This window comes from Ammodytes marinus (assembly GCF_949987685.1).
Source record: "Ammodytes marinus genome assembly, chromosome: 11".
NCBI lineage: Eukaryota > Metazoa > Chordata > Actinopteri > Uranoscopiformes > Ammodytidae > Ammodytes > Ammodytes marinus.
This window is the reverse complement of record NC_137215.1, coordinates 490,550-512,772: the sequence shown is the minus strand read 5'-3', so window position 1 is coordinate 512,772 and position 22,223 is coordinate 490,550. Positions and strand designations below refer to the sequence as shown.

At 41.5% G+C, this 22,223-nt stretch overlaps 1 protein-coding gene across 2 annotated transcripts in view; it reads right to left on the bottom strand.

Annotated features, from left to right (window-relative positions):
* Positions 1–4,795, bottom strand: part of apmap (adipocyte plasma membrane associated protein) — an 18,950-nt gene extending 14,155 nt beyond the window's left edge. The window contains exons 1-4 of one of the 2 annotated variants that reach the window (XM_080037152.1): positions 4,578–4,795; positions 4,048–4,376; positions 2,521–2,637; positions 1,434–1,549 (exon numbers count right to left, since the gene is read on the bottom strand). In XM_080037152.1, the coding sequence (XP_079893278.1) occupies positions 1,434–1,549; positions 2,521–2,637; positions 4,048–4,139 (325 nt within the window). In that variant the 5' untranslated portion in view covers positions 4,140–4,376; positions 4,578–4,795. Of the gene's footprint in view, positions 1–1,433; positions 1,550–2,520; positions 2,638–4,047 lie in introns of both variants that reach the window. The other variant, XM_080037153.1, reaches the window with a different exon arrangement.
* Positions 4,796–22,223: the final 17,428 nt, after the last annotated feature.

The following is a 22,223-nucleotide window of genomic DNA, read 5'->3' as shown; positions in this document are numbered from 1 at the left end:
TTGTCATGGTTTTACTCAAACTATCCCAAACACGTCACTCAGGGCTCCACACTCACTCTTTCATTTAGGTGAGCCAGCACATATTTTAGGTGCACCCAATCTGACATTTCCAGCGTTTATATATTTTAACCAGCCCTCCTAGATATCCCTATAGGTACAATTTATTTGTAAATAGTTGTCAAGACGAGAAAAGGCTTGGGAATTTTTTTTTTTTTTTACAACAAAAAGTTGTGCTAAAGCAAAGTTAAAGTGCTGTTTTTTCAAGTGCTAGATCTATTGCCTCGTTTCCACCGAGTAGAGCGGGTCGGATCGGAGCGGCTCAGAGCGGGACAGCTCACTTTTAAGAATCTCGGTGTTGTTTCCACCGCCGACCCTACCCTTACTGGTAGGGCGGGGTTTATGACTCTACCCTTACTGGTAGGGCGGGGTTTAGGCTGGACTGCGATAGCCGCCGCCAGAATGTGGGTTAAACTATCGCGCTGTGGAACAACTGTGGTCAAGCCAGCGGTCTCTCGTTTTTGCTTGGTCAAACCAGCCGCTTCTTTATTTATTCCCCCCGTGTTGTTGTGAGCACAGAGACGGCTCGGTGCAAGTTGCAACTGATAGAGACAGTGGGTGAACAGCGCTGGCTGCGGCAGCTACGCGACATCGTTGCAGTAGGACACAGTGTAGCCAACTGATTCATTTAATGACGAGGAAAAACACCACACAATAAACAGTGCCGCGCTCACAAGCCAGCGGTCTCTCGTTTTTGCTTGGTCAAACCAGCCGTTTCTTTATTTATTCCCCCCGTGTTGTTGTGAGCGTGTATTTACTACTATCTATGGCGAAAACACACAGAGAGGGCTCGGCGCAACTGACAGAGACAGTGAGCGAACAGTGCTGGCTGCGGCAGCTACGCGACTAGTGGGACACAGTGTAACCAACTGATTAATTTATTGACGAGGAAAAACACCACACAATAAACAGAGCTGTGCTCACATTTTCGCCAAAACACAAGACTCTCTTCACTCTTGCCGAGATGACTACACATGGCGGAAATTATTATTTCGACCAATCAAATGACGGCTCCGCCGTTTCGGCCCGCTTTCAGGCGGCTAGTACCCCTACGGAGGAGTACTGAGATCGGGAGCGGCTCAGAGCGGTTAGGTGCGCTTAAACCGTACCCTACCTAACTTTTGGCAAATGAAAAGCCAAACTACCCGGACCGAACCGCTTCGATCCGACCAGCTCTACTCGGTGGAAAGGAGGCATATCTATCTATCTGTCTGTCTGTACATTTGTCTGTCTGTCTGTCTGTACATCTGTCTGTCTGTCTGTCTGTCTGTCTGTCTGCCTGTCTGTCTGTCTACCTGCCTGTCTGTCTGTCTGTCTGTCTGTACATCTGTCTGTCTGTCTGTACATCTGTCTGTCTGTCTGACCATGTCACTCACCTCCGATGTTAGCGATGGATTCTGGTCCGTCGATCTGATCTTCAAAGATTCTCTCTGCTTCTCTCAGCTTCAGGTTCGGCTCCCAGCAGCCTCTCATCTGAGGAGGCTCCTTCAAGCTGCAGACAGACAGACAGACAGACAGACAGACAGACAGACAGACAGACAGACAGACAGACAGACAGACAGACAGACAGACAGACACACAAACATAGAACATGTTCAACTTCAAGACTTTACTATCATCACATTGCAATTGTTTTCTTAAAAAACCTTTTTTTTTTTTTTATAAAAGGAAACATTTTTCTGCTTTGGTACAATTTAAAGTTGTCAAAATGCACTTCTCTGTGTAAAATGCTAAAAGGATCCAATTAGGACGTTTACCAACAATTCACAAATACATAGGGAGGGACAGACAGACAGACAGACAGACAGACAGACAGACATACAGACAGACACACAGATACAAAGACAGACAGACAGGCAGACAGGCAGGCAGACAAAGGGAGGGACAGACAGACACACAAACAGACAGACAGACAGAGGGAGGGACATACATACAGACAAGACAGGCACACAGACAGACAGACAGACAGGCACACAGACAGACACACACACAAACACACACACACACAAACAGACAGACAGACAGACAGACAGACAGACAGACAGAGAGACAGAGGGAGGGACAGACAGACAGACAGACAGACAGACAGACAGACAGACAGACAGACAGACAGACAGACAGACAGACAGACAGACAGGCAGACAGAGGGAGGGACAGACAGACAGACAGACAGACAGACAGACAGACAGACAGACAGACAGACAGACAGACAGACAGACAGAGGGAGGGACAGACAGACAGACAGACAGACAGACAGACAGACAGACAGAGGGAGGGACAGACAGACAGACAGACAGACAGACAGACAGACAGACAGACAGACAGACAGACAGACAGACAGACAGACAGAGGAAGGCAGACACAGACAGACAGACAGACAGACAGACAGACAGACAGACAGACAGACAGACAGACAGACAGACAGACAGAGGGAGAGACAGACAGACAGACAGACAGACAGACCTGAAGACTTCTGGATGTATCGGAGACTCCAGAATGAGAACAATGACGAGCAGAGGCAGAAGCAGGAATCCGCCTAGCGACAGCAGCGTCACCTGGAACACTTTACCGCTATAGGTCCTGAGGGAACACACAGTGATATTAATACTATTACACTTTAACATGGACCTCAACCCCTGACCCCTAACCCTAAAACACCTTCACAATACACGTGCTGAGAAACCACAATATCTACTTTTTAAAGATTGTTTTTTCGGCATTTTCTTTATTGGCAGTTTGGAGAGACAGATATGAAGGGGGGGTCTAACCACTACACCACAAGCGCCCCCTACACAATCCCTGCGTTCCGAATCTCATACTGTCTACTATATAGTATGTAGAAAAAAGATTTAGGATGTCCCGATTCTTGTGGCCAGATTTAGGATGGTTAGAAGTACCCGGATGTCCTACTTCATGCGGCCAAGATTGTTAGTGTTGAAAACTGCATCCTATTTGGGCGATTCTGACCCACAATCCGGTGCGCACGTGAAGTGACGTCACATCGACGAAGCCTCCATATGAAAACAAACGGGGATGAGACGGATACAAAAGCAAGAGGCAAGATCAAGGCGCAATGTTATGATGAAATAAAAGAGTAAAAGTATGTCCCAATAGTATGCCTACTGCATCCTAACTAGATTCTTTTTATCGTCGGATGTAGTATGTAGAATAGAAAAAAGAAAGAGGAGGAGATTCGGAACTCAGGGAATATTTACTTTAACATTAACTTAAACTTGAGCTGAATTATGAATAGGGCTGGGGACCGGTGAGGAATGGTTTCAATACATCGCATTGCATTATATTCATAATTCATAATTCAGTGGACAAATTGAGTCCAATTGAAATTTGGAGTCAGTGATTCTGGAGAACGCTTATTGTCAAAATCCCTTTGTCAAAATCAGTGAATATCTCCTCATGATCCACTGTCGGTAATGCGTACGAGCTGGAAAAAATAAATCCAGTGTTAATACACAGCCCAGGCTCTGTAAACTGGCATGTAGAAAGAAAGGGTCCAACCTAGCTAGCAACATGCCAGTTTACAGAGCCTAGGCTGTGTATTAACACTGAGGATCATGAGGAGACATTCACTGATTTTGACATAAAGTGATTTTGACAACAAGCGTTCTCCAGAATCACTGACTACACCTTTAATGATTCAGTGAATGAGACCAAATCACTTCCGGTTCTATGATCAATAGTCAGTCAGCTGTTAACGTGACGTCACGGTCCCAGCTGCTGTTTGTTTGTCTGTGTGTTTAAGTGTGTGTGTGTGTGTGTGTGTGTGTGTGTGTGTGTGTGTGTGTGTCAACCCTCTGAATGTGGGTCAGGGGTTAAAGGTTGGTTAGGTACTGATTGTATTATTCCAGCCATACACTGTAGTGTAGCCTATATGACACACACACACACACACACACACACACACACACACACACTAGCCTACACAAACACACACACACACACACACACACAAACACACACACACTCTCTTACCCGGATCCTTTGTAGCGATTCTCTGGAAGCTCGTCCGTGATCACCTGCGGTCTGTGCACGCGCCTCAGCCTCAGCCCCTCAGTCTCGTTCATTATCGCCTCTGTGTGTGTGTGTGTGTGTGTGTGTGTGTGTGTGTGTGTGTGTGTGTGTGTGTGTGTGTGTGTGTCTCTCTCTGTCTCTCTCTCTCTACTCCCTTTAATGTATTCTAATATGTAAAAGTATCTCCCTCCCTAGCTGTGTAACTGAGCGATAGGCCTGTGTACCGTATCCAATGGCATTTCACTTGTCTATAGACGTGTTGCCTCTCTGTTTTACCTAGATCTATACACCTGTTTTCAAGAAATAAAGAAAAGAAAAGAAAAAATTAAACGAGATATTCAGACCCGAACGCCTCACTCGGGTGGACTCGTGTATCTCCGGCTATGTTCGTATATCGCTGTATTTAATAGCACAAACAGTGTGTTACGTAGCTGCTAGCTGTGTTAAGTTTTAACCCGAGTAAAGAGAAACACACACAGCATCTTTCTTACCAGAGGTTTTCTATCCTACAGCGTCCGACAGACCCGAACGCCTCACTCGGGTGGACTCGTGTATCTCCGGCTATCTTCGTATATCACTGTATTTAATAGCACATCGGCCCTACAGTGTGTTACGTAGATGCTCGCCGTGTCAAGTTTTAACCCGAGTAAACAGAAACACACACAGTATCTTTCTTACCGGAGGGTTTCTATCCTACCTCCTCTTTGTACCGGAGATGTTTACCGGGAACTACTGACCTCTTCCGGTATCACTTCACAATAAAAGACCCGCCGCATAGATCAACGTAATACAAAAAAATAAAAAATAAACTTTTCTTAAAAAAATGTATTAGATAAAATGAACAGGAAAAATACATAATATGATCATTAAAAAAAGTGGAAATAAATGTTTATTTTTAGGTATTTAATTTAATTTCATTTAATTTAATTTAAAAGACTTTAGAATTAAAAAATTCAATATATACTGTATATATACATTTGAATTTAGAGGAAATAAAACAAGAGAATACATGTCAATAAACATATTTTAATATTCACGTAATAAATAAACCTTATCCTGTTGGATATGTATTGAAATATAAATATATAATTGGATATAATTTAAAAAATAATAATAAAATGTGTCACTGCAGCGCTGCTCTGAGCCACCAGAGGGCGCCAGATCAGTGTTCATTTAACAAAGACAGTTAAACCCGAATCAACAAAATCCTGTGAAATCTTTATTTAAAATCCTCATAACTTGTGCATATTAAGGCTACACATTTTCTTTAGGAACTTTTGTTAAGCTCACTCGTGTGTGTGTGTCTAAGTGTGTGTGTGTTTGTTTTACTCTACGTAGCCTATATATATTTGACTCATTATATTGCTGCTCTGTACTCTATTGTATTCTGCATTTTTACTCTTTTAATTATCAGTTTTTTATCAGTATTTGATCTTGTTTCTGTTTTGTTTAGTTTATTTTGTTGTTTTTAAAAAGCCTCCTGTGGACAGGTGTTGTAAACTATAGCTTTTATGCTAACACACTGTAAACAATGCATCTGGTTCGTCCAATGACACTGTCATGTCCATGTCCAAATAAAATCTACTATACTATGTGTACATTATTCAAATTTTTATTTTTCGTTCTGAGCACAGTATGGAGAATGCCACACCAACATTTCACTGCACACACATAAGAGCTTATGACAAATTAACTATTTTGAAACATTAGATTTTTGTTTTGTTTTAACATATATCAGAAACCACTTTAAACCTAGGTTGCGTTCCGAATCGCATACTCTTTCTTTTCTCTATTCTACATACTACATCCGACGATAAAAAAGAATCTAGTTAGGATGCAGTAGACATACTATTGGGACATACTTTTCTCTCTTATTTCATCATAACATTGCGCCTTGATCTTGCCTCTTGCTTTTATATCCGTCGCATCCCCGTTTGTTTTCATAACATGGACCTATAGGCTTCGTCGATGTTACGTCACTTCACGTGCGCACTGGATTGTGGGTCAGAATCGCCCAAATAGGATGCACTTTTCAACACTAACAATCTTGGCCGCATGAAGTAGGACATCCGGGTACTTCTAACCATCCTAAATCTGGCCACAAGAATCGGGACATCCTAAATCTTTTTTCTACACATAGACGTCGATTACGGGGGGTATGGGGGGTACATGTACCCCCCACTTTTCGTCAAGACTCATTTTGTCCCCCCCACTTTTTAAGCCGGACATGGAGTGCGTCCAGCCGTATTAAAACACAGCGTGTCTCTCTCTCTCTCTCTCTCTCTCTCTGTGCGCGCGCTGAACTGTCGGCTCATGGTGTGAGCCTCTCGCCTCTCTTTTTCGCCTTCTCTCTGTTTAAACCTAAACAGATAAGCGTAGAAGCGGCACTAGTAGGCTTAGACCGTAAACTTTTTTTAAATAGCACAACAGCAGTGGATAGCCTACCAACGACAAAACAGTGAACATGCTCCGAAGTCTCCGCTAGTTTGCACACCAGAGAAGACTGATGCATTTCAATCATCAGCAGAGAGACAAAGGCGAGTGGCTTTAAGCAGGGTAGCCAAGTCTCACTCTTTGGCCGTGAGACACACGCAAATCAACCCGTTCACACTCTCACACGCCACACCTCAAATTTCTCACGCGGAGAAATTAATCCCCAAAATAACATTTGTTTTGCGGACTTTTATTTTCAAATTCTTATTTTGAAAAGCTAACAGACATGAGTGCCGTGACTTCCTCTTTCTGAACGCGCATTAACGTTATGTTTGATGTGCACTGTGCATTAGAAGCGGGACAGGCGAGCCCCCTACCTGAGGGGTATACTACGAAGCGAGATTAAGGGCTGAGCGAGGTCTGTCGAGTCTAAAGCCAGAGTTTTCAGTATCACGAAAGGTGGCTCTCTTTTTACCTGGCTAGATTACCGTGGTAACACAGGCTGCACGGCTAACCTGCTCAGAGCAGTTTTTGTTTCAGAGTTTGAGCTTAAATTCGGCTCAGAGCGCTGCCCTTTAAGGAAACTACACATTTTGAAATCCCGCGGACCTGACTATATTGTCTGAGCGATATATTCTCACTGAGGAAACTCGTTAAATAAGTAAACTTATTGATCAGTAAGTTAATGAACGAAACGAAGCCGTAACATAAGGCTTACAGCAGAGTGAACTGTAACATCGCGCTGGGGCTTTTTGCCACATGCATAGTTATTGATGCAGAAAATGTTAAATGGCCTAGACCTACTGTATGCAGCGCTACTCTATGCTCTCACCTCAAATGGTTTTACCTGGCGATATACACACACTGGCTCTTAATAAAGCGTTCTATAAAATCACAGTTTGCAACATTATTTCACTGTGGGCTTCTTTCTTTTCATCAGTAGCGATTACAGTTGGGACGTGACAGGTGACAGCTGTCACAGTTCGGACATCGCTGCAGACTCGCAGTTTAAGCTTCTCACAGTAGATTCATATTTGTCCGAAAAATCCAGACTACAGGTTTTTTAATGTAGGCCTATTGGTATTTGTAAGATTCAAATAAAAGGCTAATAGTCTAAATCAAATTGTATTCATTATGATGTGGCCCAAAACTAAAGTGATTTTCCATAGGCTATTCATTTGGGGACAGTGTCAGACTTAAATTACATTCTTAAGTGTGGGACTATAGGCGTAGTGCTATACATATAGCAAAGTAGCCTATATATATATATTAGGCTAAATGGTATAGTGTTTAAATCCGAGTTCAACGTTTCATTGTTTTATAATGTCACGTTACGCACTGCGAGAACGATCGGCAAGATAAATAAATCATTTCCATGCTGGCAGCATTCCACTCTCCTTAGCCTATTTGCAGTAAGAGTTTTTTTCGGCTCTCTGATTTCTGCTGTAATAATTCAGACTGACAAACTCTTCCTCTTGAATGAAGTTGGCGACACACTTTTGTTTTACTCAGCTGCTCACAATCAGTCCGTTTGTGTAAAGTTAGCGGCACAAGATCAGTCCATTTTGTGCGGATGCAGAGTCAAATGACGGGTCAAACGTCCCCTTTCATGGGGACGCGCACAGAGCCTGAAGCCGAAACCCTCGTTCAACATAAGAGGTTGATAACTTTCTTCGTGATACCGGTTAGCTCTGAGCGAGGGTGTGTGTTATGTTGAACCAGATCAAAAAAAGAGAGCCGGGCTCTGTTGAGTTTGTTTCGTAGTATACCCCTCTGCACCTTCTCTTCTGAGGTGTGTGTTGATAGCCTGTCAAGATACCGCTGATAAGAATTGTCTCCCCGCCGGCCGGTGAGCGCGCGTGCATCAAACATATTAACCCTTCCCAAGCTCCTTTTGTTTACGTCATGTTTGGTTGGGCAGCTAGTGGCTCATATGTCCGCTGCTTTTTGAAAATGCTTTTTTCATCAAATGTGTCAGACATCAGTGTTTTGTATACATTGTATTCATTAGTGAGCGGGTATGCCGTCTTTCAGAACCGTTCATTACCTGCACTAAAGAGAAAAAAAGATGTCCCCCCACTTTTGAAAATGCACTCCAGAATGCCTGTTTGTCCCCCCCACTTGTTTAGCCAAATCGACGTCCATGTTTCTACATACTATATAGTAGAAAGTATGAGATTCGGAACGCAACCCTAAACTAACCCTGCGTTCCAATACCCATACATACTTATATACTATTGAGTATGTTAGGGAGACTAAGGATGTACCAATACATGTATGTCAAACATAGTATGCCACAAAATACCCAGATGCCTTAATAAATCCAATTGCAATTTGCAGTACGCACACCTAGAACTCATTTAGTATGTAGTATAGCAAAAGAAAAGGCATGTGATTGCAGGACAAGTTGAGTTTAGATCTTCTGTCCGGAGCACAGCTGTGAGGGAAAGAATTTACAAAATGAATAAAATTCATAATCTCAAATCAAGACCACACTGTCAATAAATGAAGGGAAAATGCCCCAAAAAATGATCTTAAATATAAAATAAATTGAGAACAGTTAAGAAAAGTTTTCACACTGACAGCATGTGTAGTGTATTTTGTTATGACACATTCTAAGATTACTGTAGTGTATTATGTTACTATACGTTTTATATTAAGGTCTACTGTTACAGAGGAGACGAAGACAGTCAGCCTCATCTGGCAGGGGGCAAAGTCAGGGATGTCAGCTGCTTGAGTGAGGAAACCCTCAAGGCTGACCTGTAGATCATTCAAATGTCACACAAAGGTGACTGTCTTGTGAGTTAATCAGACAGTCTGGCTAAGAGTTAACAGTAGATTATTGACCCTGGCCATCATCAGCATCATCAGCATTGTCTTAGAAGTTGCTGAATCAGACTTCTTGGCCAACGTGACATATCGACTCTAGGTGATGACTAAACTCAGGATGTCCTCTGAGCATTAGGGTGGAGCTGGTTAGGGTTAAAAGCAGCCACAAGTCTGGAAGAATCAGGTCTTTTAGGAATACAGGAACTCTTCATAGCTTTTGGTTTTGTGCATGTACCTCTATTAGTGTTTTGGCTACAAACACTTTAACTTTGTATTGGCTTCGTTTTGACTGCAGGATGAGTTTTGTTGTTTGAATAAAAGAATTGTTCCTGAAGACCTCCTCATCTGCGTCTTCTTCCATCACCCTGCTACCAACGCCGTTTTTCTGAGTAAAGGCCGAAAAATATACTGCACATGCTAACTAGGTACTGGTCAGATGTATGTAAAATAGAAAAACAAAACAGCTCTGCAAAACATTCAGAGACCAGTCTGGATTGTTCTTCAATCTTCATCTCTACATTACTTCATGGAAATGCTCTTTAATGACAATATTTTTCAGGGGAATTTTTTAGAAATGTTGCCAGTAGTTTATAGAATAAAACCAAAATGTTCATTCTACTCAAACATATGCCTATAAAGAGTAAAAACAAGAGACACTGAACATTTGGAGTGGTCTCGTATTTTTTTCCAGAGCTAATGCAGATAATCTAAAAAATTAAAATACAATTTAGAACGGCTAAGAAGTGTTTAGACTCACTACATTTTAACTAGATTCCGTTTATGACCGAATGTAGAATGTAGAATGTAGAATAGAATAAAGAGTATGAGATTCGGAACACAGGGGCAGTTACATTTCATACATTTAATAATCAGGCTGAAAACAGGGATTAGACAAAAAGCATTTATTAATGTAACATTATGAACACCAATGGATCAAGCCTCCAGATATATAAAAGGTAAATTAACCAAACACACACCTGTCCTATTCACAGGGAGGGGCATACAGGTAGAGAGGGAAATGATGAGCATATCTCTTTTAACTGACACACATCTCCTACATTAACTAGAGAAATAGCTCTCTGTGTGTGTGTGTGTGTGTGTGTGAGGGGCACATATCTAACTGTAACACACCACATTAACGAGCAGGAAGAACATCTTGGTCTACAGGGAAAAGCCTGGATTAGTGCAAAAAATAAAATAAAATGCAAAAATAACAATTTTAACATCAGTAATCAAAGGAGGAGGAGGGGCACATTTCCTTCACCTCATAAATGAACTAGCAGAGAATGAAAAGCCTGGATCACTGTGTCTGCTTATAAAGAATATATAGAAAAAATATATTTATAAAAGTAAAAAAATTATAATACAAAAATAATAATTTTTACATCGCTATCCCCAGCAGTAGGCGGGGCTTAGAGGCTGTCCCCAGCAGTAGGCGGGGCTTAGAGGTTGTTGTCACACCATTCTCCCATGGCGTTGGTGGCGGCTCCTGATTGGCTGGAATTGGCTCCGCTGCGGTTTTGAACCCAGTTGTTGAACGGCGCCGGTTCTCTGTTGGAGGTCAGAAACTCACCCAGGACCTGGGTCGCCTGGGAGGGACAAGACATTACAATTAACCTGTCTGTCTGTCTGGGAAGGGACAAGACATTTATATTAACCTGTCTGTCTGGTCGCCTGGGAGGGGACAACGCATTTAATTTAACCTGTCTGTCTGTCTGTCTGGTCGCCTGGGAAGGGACAAGACATTACAATTAACCTGTCTGTCTGTCTGTCTGTTCGCCTGGGAAGGGACAAGACATTACAATTAACCTGTCTGTCTGTCTGGTCGCCTGGGAGGGACAAGACATTTATATTAACCTGTCTGTCTGGTCGCCTGGGAAGGGACAAGACATTACAATTAACCTGTCTGTCTGTCTGGTCGCCTGGGAAGGGACAACGCATTACAATTAACCTGTCTGTCTGTCTGTCTGGTCGCCTGGGAAGGGACAAGACATTACAATTAACCTGTCTGTCTGGTCGCCTGGGAAGGGACAACGCATTACAATTAACCTGTCTGTCTGTCTGTCTGGTCGCCTGGGAAGGGACAAGACATTACAATTAACCTGTCTGTCTGTCTGTCTGTCTCTCTGTCTGGAAGGGACAAGACATTACAATTAACCTGTCTGTCTGTCTGGTCGCCTGGAAGGGACAACGCATTTAATTTAACCTTTATTTATACTGAAGATATCAATTCAAGACCTACTTCACCGGTGGGAATATGAAGGTGTATTGAACTCTGAGATCCTATGAAGTATAAATGTGCAAACATTTTAGAAATCGGTTCATCCTAGCCTGAGAAAAGGCAGAAAGAGTGTTTTATGGTCTCACTGTCTAACACTACAGTTTGCACAGTTGTGACATCACAACAATGTTTGCACATGTATACTACATAGGATCTCAGAGTTCAACACACCTTCATATTCCCACTGGTGAAGTAGGTCTTTAAGGGGGGTGTGTGTGTGTGAGCAATTCATAAAAAAAAACTGAGGCTGCGCTCCAATCCTTATACTTTCTACTATTTAGTTTGGTAGAAAGAAGATTTAGGATGTCCCGATTCTTGTGGCCAGATTTAGGATGGTTAGAAGTACCCGGATGTCCTACTTCATGCGGCCAAGATTGTTAGTGTTGAAAAGTGCATCCTATTTGGGCGATTCTGACCCACAATCCAGTGCGCACCGGAAGTGACGTCACATCGACGAAGCCTCCATATGAAAACAAACGGGGATGAGACGGATATAAAAGCAAGAGGCAAGATCAAGGCGCAATGTTATGATGAAATAAGAGAGTAAAAGTATGTCCCAATAGTATGCCTACTGCATCCTAACTAGATTATTTTTTATCGTCGGATGTAGTATGTAGAATAGAAAAAAGAAAGAGGAGGCGACTTGGAACATAGGGAAAGTACTTTAAGTTAAGTTTATCTTTATTTGTCAGTTGTACACGAGGCACATTGAAATTTGTCTTTTCTCATATCCCCTCTCAAGTTACCACACTTCGGAGGGGGTCAGAGCGCAGGGTCAGCCGCAGTGCAGCGCCCCTGGAGCAGTTTTGGGGTTAAGTGTCTTGCTCAAGGACACAATGGTAGAGATGGTGGGCACCGTAGACACAATACCAGCCTCTGCTAGTTTTACGACTCACACCCTCCTGTCCGGTGCCGGGGATCGAACCAGCGACCTCATGGTTACTGGTCGGCCACCTTACCTCTAGGCCATCCTACCACCCTACCACTTTATATGTATGTTTACAGAGTTTGTGTATATCATGTATATATGAAAACATGCATAAGGATATAAGGTTTACCCCAAGGCCCATGATTTAAATAAGGGACTCAGCGATTCTGGAGAACACTTCGTCAAATCAATGTTTATCGCATCACGATCGGCTATCTGGGGTAATACACAGCCTAGGCTCTGTAAACTGGTCTGTAAACAAAGGGCCATCGTAGCTAGCAACATGCCTGTTTACAGAGCCTAGGCTGTGTATTAACACTTAAACCTTTTATCAGCACACACACACACAGTACGGACAGGTAGTGGATTATGCAGAATAACTAAAGAGTGTGTGTGTGTGTGAGAGTGTGTGAGAGTGAGTGAGTGTGTGAGAGTGTGTGAGAGAGTGTGTGTGTGTGAGTGTGTGAGAGTGTGTGTGAGTGTGTGAGAGAGTGAGTGTGTGAGAGTGTGTGTGTGTGTGAGAGAGTGAGTGAGTGAGTGTGTGTGAGTGTGTGTGAGTGTGTGAGAGAGTGAGTGTGTGAGAGTGTGTGTGTGTGTGAGTGAGTGTGTGAGTGAGTGAGTGTGTGAGAGTGTGTGTGTGTGTGAGTGTGTGAGAGAGTGAGTGTGTGTGCTTCACCTTGTTGTAGCCCTGCTGTTTCATCCTCTCTCCCAGAACCGGCCCAATGCCCGGTACGGCCGTCACTGGTTTGTTCCCCATCGGCTCACTGACAAACGCCGCGTGTTTCTTACTGGTGGAAGACATCCTGACACACACACACACACACACACAACAAGAGAGACACACTTTAATACAATGCTAGAGTGTGTGTGTGTGTGAGAGAGAGAGTGAGAAAAAGAGGGAGAGAGAGAAAGAGAGAGGGGAAAAAGAAAGAGAGGGGTAAACTTAGATAAGAGCAGGAGATGTTTACCATATAGCTGGTTCGTCTCTTCTATGTGGAACTGAATTCTTTGTTGAACTATTAAGTGCTGCCGCAAAATCTATGTTTTTGCTATTCTGAAATCCTTCATTAAATAAAGGGTGAAAAAAAAATTTTTTCAAGCATTTTTTCCATGTATATTTTTATCCATTTATCTTCCATAACATGTCTTCTTTCATACTAGTATAAATCAAAAGGTCCAACATGTACATTCAGGTGTTTATTTGACTAAACCTTGTCTGTTTGTGTCTGTATATTTCTCCTATACAACCATCTTAAACAGACATTATTCTATAGCCTGGACTAGGGCTGGCCCGAATTATTCGAATATTCGTTCGGAAAATTAGTATTCGGAGCTTCGTTTTTTTTTTTTTTTTTTTTTTTTTTCAAAAAAATGTTTTGCAAGAAGCTAGTACTGCAATATAATGTCATCAAATAATTTTATATTTGGATATAAAAGTTAGTAATATTGTAGTAGTAGTAGTAGTATTGCTCATTTAGGAGGATATTACATCACTAAGTGTCATAGCTCATCCATTACTTCACCTCCGAGCGCGTAAATCTTCAACAAAATATGCAGATACTGTCAAAATCGGTTCCAGGGAGTATATAGGGATTATTAACGTTTAAAAAAAAAAAAAAAAAAAAAATCTTTTTAATTTTTTAATTTTATTTTTAATGTTGTTTTTTATGGTGTGTTTTTCTGGAACGAATATTCGAATATTCGCTCGGAAAAACCAACGAATATTCGAAGCCTGAAAAATGGTATTCGGGCCAGCCCTAGCCTGGACCATAGGTTACTTTAACATACACTGTAGCCTTCATGTGTGTGATTGGGACTCCCCCGTCTGAAGTGAACGTGATAATGCATCGAGTATTCACCTGCAGTCCTAACCTTTAATAATAGGTCCTGCAGTCCTAACCTTTAATAATAGGTCCTGCAGTCCTAACCTTTAATAATAGGTCCACGGCAGTGTCGTGCGCACATTTGAAATGTTGAGAATTAGTGTTTTGTATGAGTGTATTTGACATTTGAATTAACTCATTAATTGGCAGTGCAAACAATGAAAAAATAAAAATAAAATAAAAGTAGCCCAATTGTAATTTCTCCCCCTTATCCCTGGCCCCAAACTACCATTTGACTGACGCTAATTCACCGGTGCACGTTCAGAGTGACAGGACGTGCGTCAGGCCGAAACGACCGCGTGGCTAATTAATTAATGAGCCCTGTCCTTATCTCTGGCTTCATCCAACAACATCTAGTTATTTAAGTTTTTAAAAGCTGCAAATTTACACTGAATTAGTGAGATATTGCCTCATTTGCATATGTTATTCAAATATTTCCGAAAAAAAATATAATTTCAAGAAGTTGTTTTAATGTCATTAATCAACTGGCAGAGTTTCATGACGATATCTAAGTTGACCTGTTCACCTGCAGTGTCTCGGCTAAAGTTGAAATGTTGAATAAAATAAAAAGTCAACGTCTGGTCGATTAAATCCAGTTTGTGTAGCGACTGGAACGGTCTCTGCAATTACTAAACCCTTGGGAGTGTATTTTCGACATTTTAATTTTTTTTTTCCTGCAGTGCGAACATGGATGAAGACGTAAGTAGCCTAGCTTGATAGTAATCCGTTTCCCCCTCATCCTTGGGCCAAATACTCAAACCGTAAGATTTGGGCAATTTGGTGTTATACCCCAAAATAGTTAAAACAATGTCAAACAGAGTTAAAATATAACAAATATCTCATAAAACACATCGAGAAATGACCGTAAAAGGTGTAAAACAAACTTACCGTGTTCAGTGTGAGGAGAGACGAGTCAACAGGTCAGGTAGATGGAGCGGAAAAGAACGAGCCGCACGTGAGCTGTGTTTTTATACGGTGTAATACTTCCTCTGAACACGCGGTGGCAGCACTGAGTCAATCATAATAATTAATAACCAATATTATTTTTTCAAACAAAAGAGTGACTATAAAAAAATGAAATCGAGCTTAATGACTTGTTAGAATTATATTGTAAAACATCAGACAGGGGAGATTTAAAATTTAAAATATTTAAATTGTAAACTAGTTCAGAATTTCTTCTTAGACACTGAACAATTTTTGTGTTTGTAGAAAATACATTTTAATAAGTTTTTTAATCATTATTAGATTTCTTATTAGATCTTAAAATTTTAAAAACAAAACAAAAACAATCTATATCTATATATCTATGTAAAAGTAATGCAAAGAAAGAGCGTTTTAATAAATCGTTTTATTTTTTCAAACAGAACAAGGCACATTTTTTCTCACCAAGTTAAAGTCCCTAATATGGTCGGTTTCACATTTCCTAATATGCAGCAGAATTTTTTTCGATGCAATAAAATATATGTTAGTGAAGTTAAATTATAAAGAAGTCAAAGAATTTTACTTCCAGACACTGAACAATGTGTGTTTGTAGAAAAACAACTTTTATTAGATTTCGGGAATTTGAAACCTTGGTTGCGTTCCGAATCCCATACTTTCTACTATATAGAAAAAAGATTTAGGATGTCCCGATTCTTGTGGCCAGATTTAGGATGGTTAGAAGTACCCGGATGTCCTACTTCATCCGGCCAAGATTGTTAGTGTTGAAAACTGCATCCTATTTGGGCGATTCTGACCCACAATCCAGTGCGCACGTGAAGTGACGTAACATCGACGAAGCCTCCATATGAAAACAAACGGGGATGAGACGGATATAAAAGCAAGAGGCAAGATCAAGGCGCCATGTTATGATGAAATAAGAGAGTAAAGTATGTCCCAATAGTATGCCTACTGCATCCTAACTAGATTATTTTTATCGTCGGATGTAGTATGTAGAATAGAAAAAAGAAAGGGTATGCGATTCAGAACGCAACCACAGTGTATTTAGGCTACAGGTATTTTATCATCATTGGTTCTTCATAGCTCTACTACAACACCGATAGACTTCTCACAACTGATCTGGACGTCTGCAGCACACTAGCAACTCACCAGTTTATACATAATATGAACCGTAGTCTGCATAATATAACCGAGTTTATAACCGAGCGCACATGACGGCAATTTACCCACAGCGTAGTCTCGCAAAGCCAGACCAAACTACAGCAAGTAGTATGGTCTGGAAGCACTCCGTTTAGAGCCGTCTATTCGGGGGGGAAACTGGGCTGGCCTGTTTTTATTTCTTTAAACCAATCACAATCATCTACGGCGGGGCTAACCCCGGGAAGCAGCCAATGGAGGCATAGCGTTGTTTGCCGACGCCAGCGCTTAATAGACGCTGGTGGAAGTGGTCAAGCCAGACTACCCACAGCGTGACATCTGACCACTAAACAAAATGCCCAAATTAAGCAATATGCCCAAAACTAAGTGTAACACAAACTTCCGCTGTGGACTTTCAAAATAAAATATACAGAATATAACGTTGGTCGCAGTCCTAAGTTCGACAGGAACTTAACAATGAAAACAAAGTCATTATTTAAAATGTTACAATATAGAAGATGTTTGTATCATCTATTTATTGAATCACTTTTATTTTAAAAGCTCGAAGAGTTATACGAGGAACTTTTAGATATTTCTGAAACAGTCTCATTTTTCCTCTGATGATCATAAATTACATGTAACAGCAAAACAAGACCATCAGTGCAAAGAATGCTGTTTTTATATAGTTTTTCTAAATGCCTTTGTCATGGGTATACCACCCAGGAACAACAGCTGGCGTGGTGAAAACAAACTGAAAGTTCCTCAGAGCACCTTTAATATATTTATTCATGCTTTTTGTTGAAGGTGTGTATTCAGTTTGGACCATCATCAACATTTATGTTTTCCTTCCTTTGTACAGTAATTGTTTTTCCCATTTCTGTCATCAAATAAATAAACCTTTGAAAGAAGAATCAGGCTGAAACAGGGATTAGACAAAAAGCATTTATTAATGTAACATTATGAACAGCAATGGATCAAGCCTCCAGATATATGAAGGTAAATTAACCAAACACACACCTGTCATATTCCCAGGGGGGGGGGCACGGAGGGGGGGAGAGAGATGGAGAGCACACCTCCCACGTTAACTAGGAGAGTGTGTGTGTGTGTGTGTGTCATATCTCCTTAAACACACCTCACACTTTAACTAGCAGAGAGAACATTTTGGTCTACAGGAAAAAAGCATGGAGTACTGCATCTGCTTATGAAGTCAGAAAAAAATAAAAAATATACAAAAATAATAGTTGTACATCAGTATCAAAGGAAGAGGAATTTTTCCTTTAACTGAAAAAAATCCGCTCATAAATTAACTAGCAGAGAGAATGAAAAGCTTTGATTAGTGCATCTGCTTATGAAGTAAAACAAATTTACAAATTTTTTTTTCCCACAAAACTAATCATATTAACATCAGTATCACAGTAGTAGGCGGGGCTATGAAGTAAAAAAAAAAATTAATTATACCAAAAAAATACATTTTTACATCCGTATTCAAAGGAGTAGGAGAGCTCGGTGCCTTCTGAAACACACCTCTTAAATCAACTAAAGAAATAAATTACACAAAAATAGTTTCAATTAAATTCAAATTGTGTATTTATGAAGTAAAGAAAAAATAATAATTCCAAAAAAAAAAAAAAGTTATCCCAAACTAATCAATTTAACATCAGTAATCAAAGGAGTAGGAGGGGCACATTTCCTTCACCTCATAAATTAACTCGCAGAGAATGAAAAGCCTGGATCACTGTGTCTGCTTATAAAGAATATATAGAAAAAAATATATTTATAAAAGTAAAAAAAAAATTATAATACAAAATAATAATTTTTACGTCGCTGTCCCCAGCAGTAGGCGGGGCTTAGAGGTTGTTGTCGCACCATTCTCCCATGGCGTTGGTCGCGGCTCCTGATTGGCTGGAAGTCGCGCCACTCGAGTTCTGCAGCCAGCTGTTGAACGGCGCCGGTTCTCTGTTGGAGGTCAGATACTGACCCAGGACCTGGGTCGCCTGGGAGGGACAAGACATTTATATTAACCTTTTTTTTTAACCTTTATTTCTACAGGTAAATCCCATTGAGACCGGAGACTCTTTTTCAAGGGAGACCTGTTTTCCTTTCCCACGTTACCATTCACACACACATTCATACACCGATAGCAGGCTAACTATCGACATTCACACGAGGCAAGGTGGGTGAAGTGTCTTGCCCAAGGACACAACAACCATGACACAGGTGGCCGGGTGGGAATCGAACCTCCAACTCTTTGATCATTGGCCGACCCGCTCTACCACCTGAGCCAGTCGCCCAAAATGTATACTGGAGAGATCAACTGAGGGTGTGTGTGTGTGTGTGTGTGTGTGTGTGTGTGTGTGTGTGTGTGTGTGTGTGTGAGTGTGTGCTTCACCTTGTTGTAGCCCTGCTGTTTCATCCTCTCTCCCAGAACCGGCCCAATGCCCGGTACGGCCGTCACTGGTTTGTTCCCCATCGGCTCACTGACAAACGCCGCGTGTTTCTTACTGGTGGAAGACATCCTGACACACACACACACACACACACACACACACACACACACACACACACACACACACACACACACACACACACACACACACACACACACACACACACACACACACACACACGGCGTACTCTACTTTACAGGTTTCTAAGGACATTGTTTAAACTAAAGGTAAATGTTAAGCAGAGAATAAAAAGTCAACGAGGTGTCATGTAGGTCCCTTCAGTACTGTTATATAGTCCAGGAAAGGCTGACATATCTGTTTAAACTTCTCTGCTTTCCCTGAAATCTCATAACGGATTTTCTCCATATATAAACTACATAAATGTACATTCAGGTGTTTATTTGACTAAACCTTGTCTGTTTGTGTCTGTATATTTCTCCTATACAACCATCTTTAAACAGACATTATCTCGATGTTAGTTTTTTTTTCTTCAATACTCTGAACCAAAAATCTCAACTTCTAAAGCACTTACATCAACTAAACTTTCCATAATCATTCTCAGCACTATTCTGAAGGTTATTACAGAAGGATTTGTTCATATGTTGTTCACTGTCTGATTTATGAGACATTTTCTTCTTTAAAACATGATGAAAATGCATTTTTTAAGACTTGAACAACCATCTTTAGCAGCCATTATCTCATAGCCTTGGTTACTGTGTAGCCTACATGTGAGTGATTGACTCCCCCTGCTGGAGTAAACCTGGTAATGCATTGAGATGTTACAGTGATTGGGTTGTAGGTCTGGCTCATTAAAGGGTTAGTTCAGGATTTTGGACCTAGGGCCTGATTCCCAAGTTAGCCTGAGTGTTATTTATCATTGGAGACAGTTTTCAACACATTTCATTCAGTCCTTCGAGTTGCAGAGTTGGCTCGTGCTAGGCTAGCGCACGGGATTGGGGTCAAGCAGAGCTGCTACTAAAACAGTCTTACCCACTCCACAGTACACCCGAGGCTAATCAATTATAACGCTAGACTATCGATGTAAATGTCTGTGTTGATAGAATAATGTTAGAAATAAAAACAACCTCGCATTGCATGAATTGTCGCATTTTGAGGGACTACTTTCTCAGCAGAAGCGGAATTTTACTTTGCTATGTAACCGAATCACTACAGCAGAAAGTAAACAGAGCAGCATGGGACAGAAACTGAAACGAACGACTAGGCAACATGGTGCGTCAGTGTGCATCCAGGAATTGTACAAATAAACCCTACAGATGGACACCACAAAGTTTCCACAAATGTCCAGTGCAAGATCCAGAAAGGACGCAACTGTGGCTTGTTGCTGCTGGCTTGGACATCAGTACACCGGCGGAAACTGTTCGCGAACGGTGTATTTGTAGCGATAATTTCAGACCGGACGACTTCGAGAAAATAACAATAAGAAATCCCTGAAAACGAATGCGGTGCCATATCCGTCTTTTCAGATGCACCAACAGGCACTGATGAACAGGTAATAACTTTTGGTAGGCTACTCTAGCTAATAGCTTGCCCCTTTCATAATGTTAGCCTACTGATAGATTGATGATGACATGCATTTTGGAGAGTGACAACGTTAGCTAATGGTATAGCTACAGGTACCTGGCTGGGCTAATTGCAAACTCCCGTTGTTCTGTCCCGGTCCTCTACTGCAGCTCCAGCGGGGGCTGTCCGTCTCTAAAGACGCTCTTTCTCTTTCTGCCCTTTGAGCATCCATCTCTCCCAGTTCTTCATCAGTGTATTCCGGCTCGTACAGGTACGGTTTGGCGGATACAACAAATTCCTCATAATCATCTTCAAAAGCAGACGCATCGCTAAGTCCTCCAAACGTGGCCATATCTTGTTTATTGAATAGGCTAATAAAATTCCTTCGTGCACTGTAGGCTACTCTGCGTCTGTAGCAATGACAGCGGCAGGTGAAATACCTATTATAGATCCGGTAACCTAGGTATCAGTCCGCCGCTGCCGCATATAAACACTGCTGCTGAGACACACCGAGTCTCTCAAAATGCAATATGCAAGGTTGGTTTTATTTCTAAAATTATTCTATCAACACAGACATTTACATCTGTAGTCTAGCGTTATAATTGATTAGCCTCGGGTGTACTGTGGAGTGGGTAAGACTGTTTTAGTAGCAGGCTAGGTTTGACCCCAATCCCGTGCGCTAGCCTAGCACGAGCCAACTCTGCAACTCGAAGGACTGAATGAAATGTGTTGAAAACTGTCTCCAATGATAAATAACACTCAGGCTAACTTGGGAATCAGGCCCTATGTCCAAAATCCTGAACTAACCCTTTAACAAGTTTCTTTACAGGAATATTAAAATGTGTAAATTAGATGATGTATTCTAGAGTTTTATTTCGTTAAAATTCAAATGGGATGGATGGATGGATGGATGGATGGATGGATGGATGGATGGATGGATGGATGGATGGATGGATGGATGGATGGATGGATGGATGGATGGATGGATGGATGGATGGATGGATGGATGGATGGATGGATGGATGGATAGATAGATAGTGTATTGTTTGAGTTTACTTTTTTCCTTGAGGGCAAAAAATATATAATAAAAAAAAAAGGTAGTCTAATAATAATTTGTTTCCCTAACGTACTTAAAGCTGCAGTTGATAATTGTAGCCGTTTGGCTGTTTTCCCAACGCTCTACCTGCTGTAGCTCCTCCCTCTGAACGACAGCTACGCGCGTTCATGTGAATTCAGTTACATTGACAGGAGACAAACACCATGTCCGATTCCGAGGTGATTAAACATTAGTAATGATAACTACATACGTACATGTTGAGCATACATTTTAATCACAGACATACCATGTATGTTAGCTTAAAATCATTGTAAGTGTGCTGGTAGGCCTAACAAAAGTAGCTGTAACAGCCAGGCAAGATAGCAAACTAATTGTAACAGAGCGGAGAGGTGTGTGTGTGTATCTGACCGCAGCTGGGAGGGGCTGCTCGGGCAGTGTTGCCAACTTAGCGATTTTGTCGCTATATTTAGCTACTTTTCAGCCCCCCTGGCGACTTTTTTTCCAAAACAGCGACAAGCGACAAATCTATCTTTTTTCTGGTGTAATTGGTGACTTTTTCGCCGAAGCAAATATCACTTTTAACGCTTCTCAACGAGCAGCGGGAGCCTCCCGGCCCGTCCCCCGTCACAGAGCACTGACAGACGGCCCGGTCCTCGTGCAGCAGCCCCTCCCAGCTGCGGTC